Source organism: Urocitellus parryii, chromosome 9 (genome assembly GCF_045843805.1).
Source record: "Urocitellus parryii isolate mUroPar1 chromosome 9, mUroPar1.hap1, whole genome shotgun sequence".
Taxonomy (NCBI): Eukaryota; Metazoa; Chordata; class Mammalia; order Rodentia; family Sciuridae; genus Urocitellus; species Urocitellus parryii.
Genome location: NC_135539.1, coordinates 19,650,075 through 19,662,654, shown reverse-complemented (window position 1 = coordinate 19,662,654; position 12,580 = coordinate 19,650,075). Strand labels below are relative to the sequence as shown.

Here is a 12,580-nt window from a genome sequence, read left to right as displayed (position 1 = left end):
TTATTTAAAATGATTTAAATTTAAGATCAGGAGAATTTGCAGGAATAAGTCGATATGAAAATTTCCCATTCTTTGTTGGGAGGTGAGATGAGACGTGGAATCAGCCCCCGTGCCCTGAGGTGTATGTAGCTTCTCACCTTGTCTGTTCAGTTAGAGCCTCATGACATGTAAAGGATGAGAGTAAACAGGAAGCAAGCCACCCAGCGAGGCAGGCGGGTGCAGGGAGAGTGGAGCACAGGAGTACCAACGGCCAGGTGCCTGCTCAGTGTGCGGGGGGTGTGCCGTGCCAGCCCAGGTCCCGAGTGTCCGGGGCCAGGCTCACTACTTGAAGGAGTGCTGTAGTCAGAAGAGATCTAGTCTCCAACTCCTCTGCTCTAGGTTTTCTGTATGTTTAGGATTTCTTTCTTTCCTATGTCCTCTTAAGTGCTTGGCATGTGTGGGCACTTAAATTATTGATACTGTGATTGAGAGTGAACTTATCATTTTCCCTCAACATTTCCCTAGATCCCAGGTGGAAGCTCAAGCGTAAACCATCCACTCAGAGCACACTAGGTGCTCAGTTGATAGTTAGGGACCTCATATTAATAGCTCTGTGTCCTGTGCCTACCAGCATTTTAAATATTTTAAGACTTGAGATATAATTCACATTTCATAACTTTCATCACTTTAAAATGCAGCAGTCAAGTGGTTTTCATATACTCATAGGTTGTGCAGCCTATCACGACTAACTGCAGAACAGTTTCCTCATCCCAGAAAGACACCCTATACCCATCTGTAGCCACTCCCTGGTCCCTCTTCCCATTCCCTAGAAACCAAGAATCTCCTATCTGTGTGTGGATTTGCCTATCTTAGACTTTTCTTAAAATAGAATCATAATATACAATTTTTTGTGTCTTTTTGTGTCAGGTTTCTCTCATTTAACATCTTTTCAAGATTTATCCATGTTGTAACATGGATTGATATTGTGGAGACAAAATATTTTCATAAGCCTCTATGAAAATCTCTTGTGCCAGGTTCTGTAGGGACACAGAGAATAAGAAGTTCTTGCCCTCATTGGGGAGAGGCAAGGAAACAGACAGGTAAAACAGTGTCTTGGGGTGAAGAGGTGTGTTCCATCTGCAGGCACCACTGAGCAGGCAGGAAGTCTTCCTGGAGAAGGTGACAGCTGAGTGGAATTCTGAGGGCCAGCCAGGTGGCAGTTCGCCTGGAGGAAAGGTCAACTTGGGATTTGGAAGAGGAGTGCAGGACATAAGTTGAGAAAGAAAGAAGACACCTGTTTAAGGAACAGCAGGTGGTCTGGGCAGTGCATGTGTGCGAGTGGGCTGGGCTGCAGGCGGGGTCTGAGGGCTGGGCCAGAGGGGTGAGCAGAGGCCTGTTTGTAGGTGAGGAACATATGAGGATTAGTGACAGGTTTGGGGAGGGAAGAAAATTGAATCTGGGACATTCAGGAAGCAGATGGACCTGCAGGACTGTGAGTGAATGGCTGGCCTTTTTCTAAATCCCTGTCAGGACTGGGAGTCGGTGAATATAGTTTGGGATGAGTTTTGGCCTGAGAAACTCCACAGGGTTTTGTTGAAGCAGTGGCTGTGGGTGAGCTACTCCAGCTGAGAGGGTGAAAGGAGAGGAAAGAGGGCCAAAAGAGAGAAGCTGAGAAAGACAGGTACTTACGTGATGGATGGCAGAGCATCGTAGACATGGTGAGAGAGGTGGAGTCTTATTTAAAGAAACCAAGAAAATCCAGAAAAGGATGGCATCGTGGGGCTCAGAGAAGAGTTTGAGCAGCGCCCAGAACACCATGGAGTTGTGAAAAAGGATGAGGTTTAAAGCAGCCCCGAGAGGACACAGCAGCCAGCTGGCCTGGGCACGAGCAGAGCTGGGGGAGACAGTGGGGAGGGCCACACGGCCAGGTCGGTGAAGCAGCAGAGATCCTGAATGAGGACCGCGCTCTCCAGAAGGCAGCTGGAGGTGAAGCAGAGAGGTGCAGCCATTAGCTAGAGGGGCCATGTGGCTGAGAGCTGGCTGTTTAAACACTGATGGTTGATTATACAGGTATCAATAAATCACAATAAATAACTTTTTTTAAAAAAAATTTTTAGTCCTGAGGATTTAACCTAGGGGTGCTTTACCACTGCGCTATATCCCTAGCCCTTTTTTATTTTTTATTTTGAGGCAGGGTCTAAGTTGCTGAGGCTGGCCTCAAGCTTATGATCCTCCTGCTGCAGCCTCCCAAGTCACTGGGATAACAGTCATGTGTCACTGTGCCTGGCTTCAATAAATCACTTTTTAAAATTTGATTTTTATGTGCTGGATTTTATATCTCAAACTCAGCTTCTCTTTTTTTATAGGTATCTTGGAGACTGTCTGGGACAAACACAGTGTTACTGCTGCCACTCCACCACCATCCCCGACCTCAGGAGAAAGTGGTATGGGCTGTGTCCGGCTACAGCATTTCTGTCTTTAAACATGGTCGGGCGTCTCGCAGGGCCACGTACAGATGCTTGTTCTTTTCTAAGCTATTTTGGTTTTTCTTCCCCCACTATCTGAGTGGCTAGCTTTCTACTGTTTTCATAGGTGCATGTGCTGTTTAATATTTTTGAAAAGCATTTCTTCCTTGTCCATCATGCACATGGCGTCTCTGATCTTCTGTCATTCACCTCTGTTTCTGTCAGGTTTATCTGCTGCCCCTCCTAGTTGGTGGCCATCTTTGTTTTTCCTCTTTTTCTCAAATTGTATTGCTGTGTTGCTTGTGCTGAGGTTGACATGAGCCTGAGGGCTTTACAGATCTGCTCCCCGTTCTGTAGGGTGGAGGCAGCCCGAAGGGGACGATATAGGAATATGGAGCACTGTCTTCCCCCTTGGACCAGGGCAGATGTCATGTTGGCCAGGATAGATTGGGGAACAATGTGCAGTAGTCAGTGCTGAATTTACATTGGTTAAGAATAATTCAATCAAGCCTGGGTGTATTAGCATTGATTATTAAATACTTCATGGGTAGGTAGTAATTGTCCACAGTTATATCTGTTTCAAAAGTCATCTAAATATCTGCTTCAGAAGCCATTGAGTACTTTCAAAGATGGATAGAAAGAGGAAATTGTGTATGAGCAGGAACTTTTAGTTTGTAAATGCTTCTGTTTACACTAAATATCACAGATGCTTTTCAAGTAAAGTACATCCTGTGAATTGGCACATATTTCTTCCTCTACTGTAAAAGTTGATGTGGCTAATGAGAAGTATTTCCACATCTTTCTCTCTTACCCCAGGGAAATGGACTGTTGAATGCAGACGTCTCTAAGCTCAGGCTGTTTTGTATAGCCTGTTGCTGATAATGTAGAAATTGAAGTTCTTTCAGTTATTGGAGAATTGAAAACATTCCATGAATTTTGAGGCTGCTGATAGTACTGTATCTCAAATTGCATTTATCGTACTTGGATTTAAAACTATTAGATATTTATTAGACTACTTGATTAAAAACTATTACAGAGAGTCCTAGAGTATATTAAAAGCCCATGGGAATTTCAGCTTTATTTGTACTTGGTGGCAAACCCAATAAAAGTTGGGTGTTTGAAGTGGCTCAGCATATTTGTATTTTGAAGTATTTGAAGGATTAAAGAAAAATTTGTAAATGATGTATAGATTTGATTTTGTGGTTGGACAGATACTTTGTAGCATCCTATTATTTGCCTACTATTTTTGGGGGTATATGGGGGGAGTTACCGGAAATTGAACCACTAAGCCACATCCCCAGCCCTATTTTGTATTTTGTTTAGAGACAGGGTCTCACTGAGTTGCTTAGTGCCTCACCATTGCTGAGGCTGGCTTTGAACTCATGATCCTCCTGCCTCAGCCTCCCAAGCCACTGGGATTACAGGCATGTGCCACTGCGCCTGGCTTGCCTAGTTTTAAGTTTGTCATTTAATTGCAAATATTAGTTATTTTGAATTAGATTTGTCTTTAGGTAATGCAGTACTAGTCTAGCATCTAGTTTAAGTTAGCCTCAGCTGTTTACTGCAGTAAAATTTAATTGTTTTTCTGAACTCATTTTCCATTACCAAGAGCTGTGTTTTACTTGGCTTTGTTCAGGTATGTTCGCAGCTAACTCCATTCTGATAGACTTGATTTTCCTTGGGGTCCAGTTGGGGAATATCAGATCTTACAATTCAGAAATATGTGCTTATCTGTTTTATGGGTTGCATAGGTTATGCTTATGAGTTTAGGTGAAGTAACCTGACACTTTGTATTATAAAACCTAAACACATTGGTGCCTGCTTCTTGGGAATTGCCATTTAGATGCTATTCAATTTTTTGAAGTCCTGAATTTTGGTATTTGAGAAAAAGCTAAATAAATTGAGACTTTTTTTGGTAGGGAGTGGGGATCGAAGGGAGTTAAGTAAGCTGGTTTACTTCCTCTTTTTTTGTTTTTGAAAAACTACATGTTCATTTGTTAAGTTTCTTCTCTTTGTAATTGTACATGAGGTCATCAGAGCTTGCTCCATTATTTGCACAGTGCTGATGATTTAATCAACATTTATTTTGCTGCTTTTACTCAACTATCTTTGTGCACTTAAGACACCAAGTAAAACTTCCTGAAAACTCTTTCTTTAGCATTCTTAACCCCATAAACTCAATTTTGTAGAGGAAATTCATTCTGAGAAACGCCAATGCCAGCAAATAAACCAAACTAATTCCTTAGCGCACCCCATCGGCAGTGCCTGCTGGATATACACTGTTCTGCCTGAAGTCTGTCACTCACAGTCAGATTTAGGAGCCTCCTCAGGCTTTTGGTCCTCCTGCCCCACCCCTTGGTGCTGGGGATTGTACCCAGTGCTGTGCCGTATACTTATCAGTCATCTCCCGTGCCCTTTCTTTTGGTATAATTTTCTGTTTGTCACTGTCAAAGAAGAAAGACCCGCAACAGCTACTCTAGGCCTGGATGTAGAAAAAGATTTGAAGGCCACGTATGGTTCGTTTCTCAGTCGTTCCCCAGGTCATTGCCTCCCCTCCTGAGCCTCCTCCAGTGCTTGCCCAGACTGGTGTGGAGCAGCTGGTGGTTCATCTCTCATTTACAACCAAGGGAACTGGGGCTTCTGGAGGAAACTTGCTGGAGATGACAAGTCTCGTGACTGGTGGAACTGACTGAGTGAGTGCTAGAACATTGTCCCAAAGTCTGGGCACACGGTCTGCGTCCTAACTTTGGCCTTCTTAGTCACTATCACCGCTTCTGGTGGCATCCTCCTTCCCCTGGTTTGAGTCCTAGCCTTGCTACTTACTGTGTGACCTTAATTTGATCCTTTTACCTTCTCTGACCATTGATGTCCTCAGCTGTAAAAAGAGATTAACTACCTCTGAGGATGAATGGAGGAGGAAGATGTGGATAGTGTTTCCCACCCAGGACAGCCGTTCCTTCCTACTGCACTTTTGCGGCCCGTGCCTCTTAGTCTTCTGTTGGCTGTGTCTCTTCCTGTTTGGACAGATGACTCTTCCCAGTCGAATTTGCAAATCTTTTCACTTATCCCATATAAACTATCTGTAGAAAGATGAGACTCAGGAGGGTCACCCACAACTCCTTGTGACCCCATGTTCTTCTCCTAGGGGCTCCTTGAATAGAGTCTTCCCGTAGTTTATTGAGTTGAGGCTACAGTTACAGTAGTGGTTCTTAGCTGGGATGTTTCGCCCCACAGGGAACATTTGACGGCATCTGGAGAAGTTTTTGGTTAACACAACTGGAGAAATGCTGCTGGCATCTAGGCCACGGAGGCCGGGATGCTGCTGAAGAGGCCTAGATGAGAAACATGTTAAAATTTTTTTTTTTTTTTTTGAGGGGATTAAAAGAAAGCAAACAAACCACAGATCATCTCTATCTAAACAATTTTTACCTTTTTACCTTGCATGATTCCTTTATATCTTTGTTCTTGTGCATATAGTTGCAGTTATGGCATATACAGTTTATTTTATGTATGATTTTAAATCCTGCATATTTTTCTGTATTATTACCTTTCTCGCTATTCTTTTTTTCCTAGGTAAATAATCTTTCTAGTTGACAAGTATTTTGGAAAGGACATTGGCTTTGGAGCCAGACCTGATTTCAGTTTCATTTTTCTGTCTTATTGGCTGAGGGACTAGATGGAACACTTGATCCATCTAAGCCCAGGCTATCCTAATAGTTCCTAATCATAGCTATTAATAATTTTTACCTTACAGCTATTAAAATGAGAATTGGCATTAAAGGAGAATGAGAACACACATGTAAAGTTGTCAGCATGGGGCTGCCGGGCCAAGCAAATAATAACACAACTGGGAGCTATTAGAAATCCCTTCCTGAGAAAATTTTTCTGAGCCCACAGAATAGGGACAATTTTTAAATCTACTTTTAACTAGGAAATTAAGCCCTGTTATTAAAAAATAACAGCCCTCATGTAATGGCTGAGGAGATTAGGGTCAGACTGAGAAAGGTTAACTTACTTGTTTATATTAAAAACTAAAGTGGAAGTTCTTGACAGGTCTGGGCACCTTTGGAGGTCCCCCTTCCCCCTTTTTTGGAAGGTCCCACAGGTCAGTTGTATATTCACAGAAATCCTAAGACATTGTCATTTAGTCCTATTAAGAAGTTACTTTGGGGGTTGGGGTTGTGGCTCAGTGGTAGAGCGCTCGCCTAGCACATGTGAGGCTCTGAGTTCGATCCTCAGACCACGTATAAATAAATAAAATAAAGGTACTCTGTCGAAGTAGAACTAAAAAAATAAATATTAAAAAGAAGTTACTTTTGATATATTAAAGAGTAACCACAGTCTTCTGAAAAGGCATCTTTTTAAATTGTACATGTATATGAAGCTGAATCTTCATATATTTCAATGAAAACAATATATTGCAACAGATAAATGCAGAAGCAGATGTGAGATTCTAGCTGTAGTTTAAAGGAATTTCTACAACTGTAAAAAATTATACTACTACTCTTACTAATTTTGGGGGTAAAATATTTTTTATTCATTTTTTATTTAAAAATGTTATTTGTGCTAATGTGTTTATTATTTAAGTGAATTAAATATTTAAAAAGTTCTCAACTTTAATTTCCAGTTAGCTAATATCAATAGAAATAGCCCTCATAGGACTGGGGATATAGCTCAGTTGGTAGAGTGTTTGCCTTGAATGCACAGGGCACTGGGTTCAATCCCCAGCACCACAGAAAAACAAAAAACAAAAACCCCAACAACAATGGAGAGAAATAGCTCTCATAAATGAAAGCTCTTTGGGATCTTCAGTAATTTTTAAAAGATTGTGAAGGTGTTCTGAGACCCAGACATTTGAGACCTCCTGCTATAAAGTATAAAATGTGAGAATTTACCTGGTATTCTATACAGAAATAATATCAACATTAAATTATATTTGGTGATCTTTATAGACTTTTCTCTATACACAGGCACAGAAAAGACAGATTAGATTAGATAAAAAATTATATCAGTGGCATAATATCGTATTTTTATTTTTAATAAAAACAAATTTTAGTTTTGCTTGGATTCAACAGAAGTCATTAAACTGAAGGAATTGCCGACTTTGAGGTGTTTTTTCCATGGATACCTTTCCTTAAGAAAGAAAATCTCTAAGAAGAAAAGATTATGAAAACCCACTTCTTACTACAGATATTAATTTAAGACCATGTATTTTGGGACATCTTCCTTGTGAAAGTTGTGAAAGACCACCCATTGCTTCCTTGAATAATTTCCTTTTTTAGTCTTGATTCCATATTTAATTAAGTGCAGGCGTTAGGCTTTTGAAAGGCCCTGGGGCTGATCTATTGCAAGCCCCCGCACCCCCCCCCCCCAAAAAAAAAAATGTTTATTTGTGCGCCCTGAAAGGTCTTGGAGTTCACCCAGGTCCCTACAGCAAACTTTGAGCTGGGTGCTGTGGAGAACACGTGTAGTCCCAGCTACTTGGGAGGTGGAGTTAGGAGGGTTTTGTAATCCCAGGAGTTGGAGACCAGCCTGGACAATATAGCAGGAGCCTGTCTCATAAAAACCAGAAACCAAAAACCCAGCCCTTTAGAACTGAGGCTTTGTAGTAATGCTTGTATTTAAAATTTTAAGTCACAGGGCAGATTGTGAATTTAATCATACTGCATAGTTCATAGCACTTGAGTGTCATTGATTGATGTAAGACCTCACTCATTATTTTTTTATGTATGCCACAGTCCGGCTGCAGCAAAATAACCGGGGGTGACGAACAACTTGTTGCAGCATATGTATTCTGTTTCACCACGCTTCTGCTGTCCCCCTCTCCCACAGTGAACAGCCCTTTTAACATCCATCCATCTCTCTCTCTCTCTCTCTCTCTCTCTCTCTCTCTCTCTCTCTCTCTCTCGTAACATGTTCTTGTAAAACTTTAATGGCGTCTCTGTATTTGACTGTATAGATGGTGTGGTGATATTGCGATTCTGTTTGGCTTTTTATTCAGTAATCCCTTTTGAAGGTCCTGGCTGTGGCTGCTGCCTTTTTGTATCCCCAGCATGTTATGTTCTCCCTCCAAGGAGGAGCCCAGATTTCCTGTAACTACCCACCCACCCCAGGATTCTACTTGTCCCTCAGAGCTGGGTGAGGGTTGCTTTGGGAACACACCAGACGGGGAATGGCCAAGTGATGGGCGTGAATGCACCAGGGTTCCAAAGCGCGGGATCCCTTGACACAGTGCCCATGCTCCTGCCAGTGAACATTCTTCTATCCCTTCCTCATCCTCTGAATTCAGCATTCTCCAACATTCTTATTTTTCTCACTTTCCTTTTAATTTGTGTTTTCTGATTTTTAATTTGTTATCTGTATGCTGGTTTTCCTTTTGTATTTCTTCTCCTGAAAATTGTCTCTTAACATGCATTGACTGTCTTTGTATTGGGGTGATACTTACTAATGTGCAGCATTTTCCCTTCCTTCCTTCCTTCCCCCACTTCCTTCCTCCCTCCTTCCTTCCTTCCTTCCTTCCTTCCTTCCTTCCTTCCTTCCTTCCTTCCTTCCCTGGGGATTGAACTCAGGGGTACTCAGCCCTGTTTTGCATGTTGTTTAGAGACAGGGTCTCACTGAGTTGCTTAGCGTCTCACCATTGCTGAGGCTGACTTTGAATTCGTGATCCTCCTGTCTCAGTCTCATGAGCTGCTGGGATTACAGGCCTGTGCACTGTGCCCAGTGCAGCATTTTTCTTGTACATTAAAATAGATTTAGGTTTAAAGTAGAAATAGATTTTAGTCGTCCTTGGTATTAGACATTATGACCATCTTCTTGTAGTCTTTATCTGCCTGGTCACATTTCTTTCATGTTTTTCATTGATTATTAAGAGATTTGATACTGGATGTTGTAAAAACCTTTTTTAAATTTTTAGGTGACTTACTGAGTAACCTGTTGCAAAGTCCTAGTTCAGCCAAACTGTTGAATCAGCCAATTCCCATCCTCGATGCGGAGAGTGAGTATATCTGTTCCCTGGCCTTGGAGTGCCTGGCCCACCTCTTCAGTTGGATTCCTCTGTCTGCCAGCATCACCCCGTCCCTCCTCACCACCATCTTCCACTTTGCGCGCTTTGGCTGTGACATCCGGGCCAGAAAGATGGCATCAGTGAATGGTAGCAGCCAGAACTGTGTTTTGGGTCAGGAGCGCGGCCGGCTAGGGGTCCTGGCCATGTCCTGCATCAATGAACTCATGTCCAAGAACTGTGTGCCTATGGAGTTCGAGGAGTACTTACTGCGTATGTTCCAGCAGACTTTCTACCTCCTGCAGAAAATCACCAAGGATAGCAATGCCCACACAGTGAAGAGCAGGCTAGAAGAGCTCGATGAGAGGTAATGGAAACAGGTGTGAGTGGGTTGTGTCCTGAGAAAGGGCCTTAGCTGTTTAGCATGCTGTGCCGCAGTGTCTGTAATCCCCTTTGATTTCAGAATGTGGGCTCCTGGTGAGGACCAGAAAGGTAGGTGTGTACAGTAAGTCCCAGATGAGCTGGAAGGGCTAGGGTGGTCCAGGGCAATGAGACGACGTGAAAAGTGATGGTGGATGGTGTAGGTTGTTGTTTTTCTTTCCCATCCATTTCCTGTCTTCCCTCCACCGCTCTTCCCCCTCTCCCTCACTATTTGCCTGCAGGTCTGAGGTGGTACAGGAACTGACTCTGCTGCTCCTGCGTAGGCAAGAACAGGAGAAGAGGTCCGGGAGGTACAGGAGTCACAGTCGCCCTTTCCCACGGGGTGTTGCTTGTCAGTTTTTACTCTTTGACTTTTTCCAAGTGAACATCTTGCAATGTAAATGTATAGGATTACTATTATTGTGAGTTTTACCCAAATGACAGGTGCTCATCAAATGATAGGAGAGATTGTAATGTGAGTCCAAGTTAATGTGGAGCTCGTCTATTTTGCTTTGTTATGATTCCCTGGAATGGAGCCCAAGATTGCCCAGGCCCATTTTTCTGAAAATATTTTAAAAGATGACTTCATCACAGTAGTCAGAGGCAGTGATCATTATTTATTTCCTTTGCAGATGATGTCATTTATGTATCTTACAACTTGCATTAACCCGATGCCATTGCTGCATAAACACAAGGGAAATTGGAAACATATTATGAACAATCCTGTTGACTGTTCAGAAACATCCAAGCTGATAAATTGTATTGAATTAGAAAATATAACTTGCCTGACAGTAAAAGTTGTTAATATCTTAATGAGTTTTCCTTGGACTGTGTGTTGTTATTAAGCTATAACAGAATTAAGCTATTTCCTTTTTCTTAAAGTAGCAGAATATAAAGGTAATTGCCTAAAGTGAAGAAAGTTGTATGCTTTTGAAATCAGACACTTTTTTAATGTTTCTATTTAAAAAATTGATAACGTATGATTATTTTGGTTTGGTTCATTGTAAACAAGATTTGTGTGGCATTTGCTTTGTATAAATACAGAAACTCATGGTATGGTATATTTTTTCATGACTTAATGGTAACTTTCTATAAGAACACAAAGGTTTTAGTATTCACACAATTTCATCTCCTTTCTAGTTTTGGTTAAGAAAGTCTGTCTTGTCTTCACATGTTAATAAAATGTAGCTGCTTGTACCAACCATCAGTATCAGTTGTTTTGACTTTTCCTTGAGGCATAACACAGTCCCATGCACTGTTATGCCTTAGTCCAGATGGTATAGAAATGTCTTCATGGATTATCTGTGCACTGATTTTGTTCCATGTAACTTCTGTGCTCATGGTTTCATATTTTAATCCTATGCTTCCTCTTGCCCTGTGAAAGCTGAGAGGTACCTGGAGGCAGAAAGGTGACATAAATAGTGCTGTGTGCTTGTTTCTGGTTCTGGGGTCCCTTGTACTAATTCTAAACAGCTCTGTCCGTCCTCAGTTGTTTAGGAGCTGCTTAACCGGGTCCTTGGCTTCTCTCATCCTCTATTGCCTCCCCCTCCTAACTTCCTACTGTTCATTAGCACCTGTACCAGAAGGTGGGCAAGGGAAAGAAAATGAGGTGAAATCAAACCTGTAGTTTAAATATTGAGCAGCCTTGTTTGTAATTTTTAAAAAATTGGGTTGGTCAGTAAAATAAAATTGAGATTGCTGGATATCTTACCCATGCTTCTCTTTGGTCTTTTATGGGTGATAGGAAATTGAGTGCATTTTACTAAAGAGCAGTAAACTGGGTGACTTTGAAGATCATGTAAAAATATAATGTAATAAACGTGTTGAGTGAGGAATGAGGGGTTTGCACCCGTGAGTGTTAGTGATTGGAGACATCAGAGAGCAGTCTCCCTGTACTTTGCTGTCTTTCAGCCATTTAGTGCATGTTTCCAAGTGTTTGACTCCTTGGTATACAGAAATAGCCATTCTCTTTATCCGATCAAAATCACATTTTCAAAAAAGCTGAGAATAAGCTCATGTATCTGTGAGCTGGCTGAGTAGAAGTCATATAGGCAGTTGGCCACCCTCGTGGAGATAGGTCCTGCGAATGGCATGGGACATTTTATTTCTGGACCAGTTTTGCTCTCTGAGGAGTAATTGTCTTTTCACCTTTATTATTTCACACCTGTTTTGAAAAACAGCTTTTGCAGGTATGAGTTTCAGAATTGCTTTTAGACATTAATTTTTAGCTAAGGCCTATTATGTTCTTACTTTTTTGTTGGTCTCTGAAATGTGATTTATGGAGGTGTGTCCATCTCATTTTCTAATCACCTTTTGGTATTGAGGGGCTTAAAATGACAGTTTCTGAAATGTGAGAGTGATGATGTGCTGTGTATTTAATAACAAAAATCTCTTATCCTTGCAGCTGTGACCCACACTCCTCTGTGAAATGATTTTGTGAATACAAATGAGTTGGGGATTCACTGTGAGGTGAAAAGAAAGAGCCCTGGATTGGGAATGACTTTGGCCCGTCTCTGGGCTTCATCTGTCAAATGGAAGTGTCAGACTAAATTGTCCTTGAGCCTTGGCCAGCTCTAAACAGCCTTCCTTCTTAGAGCTGAAAATCACTTTTAGGGTGGAGTGGGATGTGCTAAGCTTCACTGGCTCCAGGAGCCAGAGGGGGAGACCTGAGTGTTAGGGTGTAGGTCTGAATGTCTTTTGCCTAGATGCCACGCCC

The 12,580-nt window shown here is 41.9% G+C and overlaps 1 protein-coding gene across 2 annotated transcripts in view; it reads left to right on the top strand.

The window, feature by feature from the left end:
• Positions 1-12,580, top strand: part of Xpo6 (exportin 6) — a 105,993-nt gene that overhangs the window by 44,697 nt on the left and 48,716 nt on the right. For both annotated transcript variants that reach the window (XM_026392070.2, XM_026392069.2), the window contains exons 6-7: positions 2,346-2,423; positions 9,358-9,811. In XM_026392070.2, coding sequence (XP_026247855.2) covers positions 2,346-2,423; positions 9,358-9,811 — 532 coding nt within the window. The remainder of the gene's footprint in view (positions 1-2,345; positions 2,424-9,357; positions 9,812-12,580) is intronic.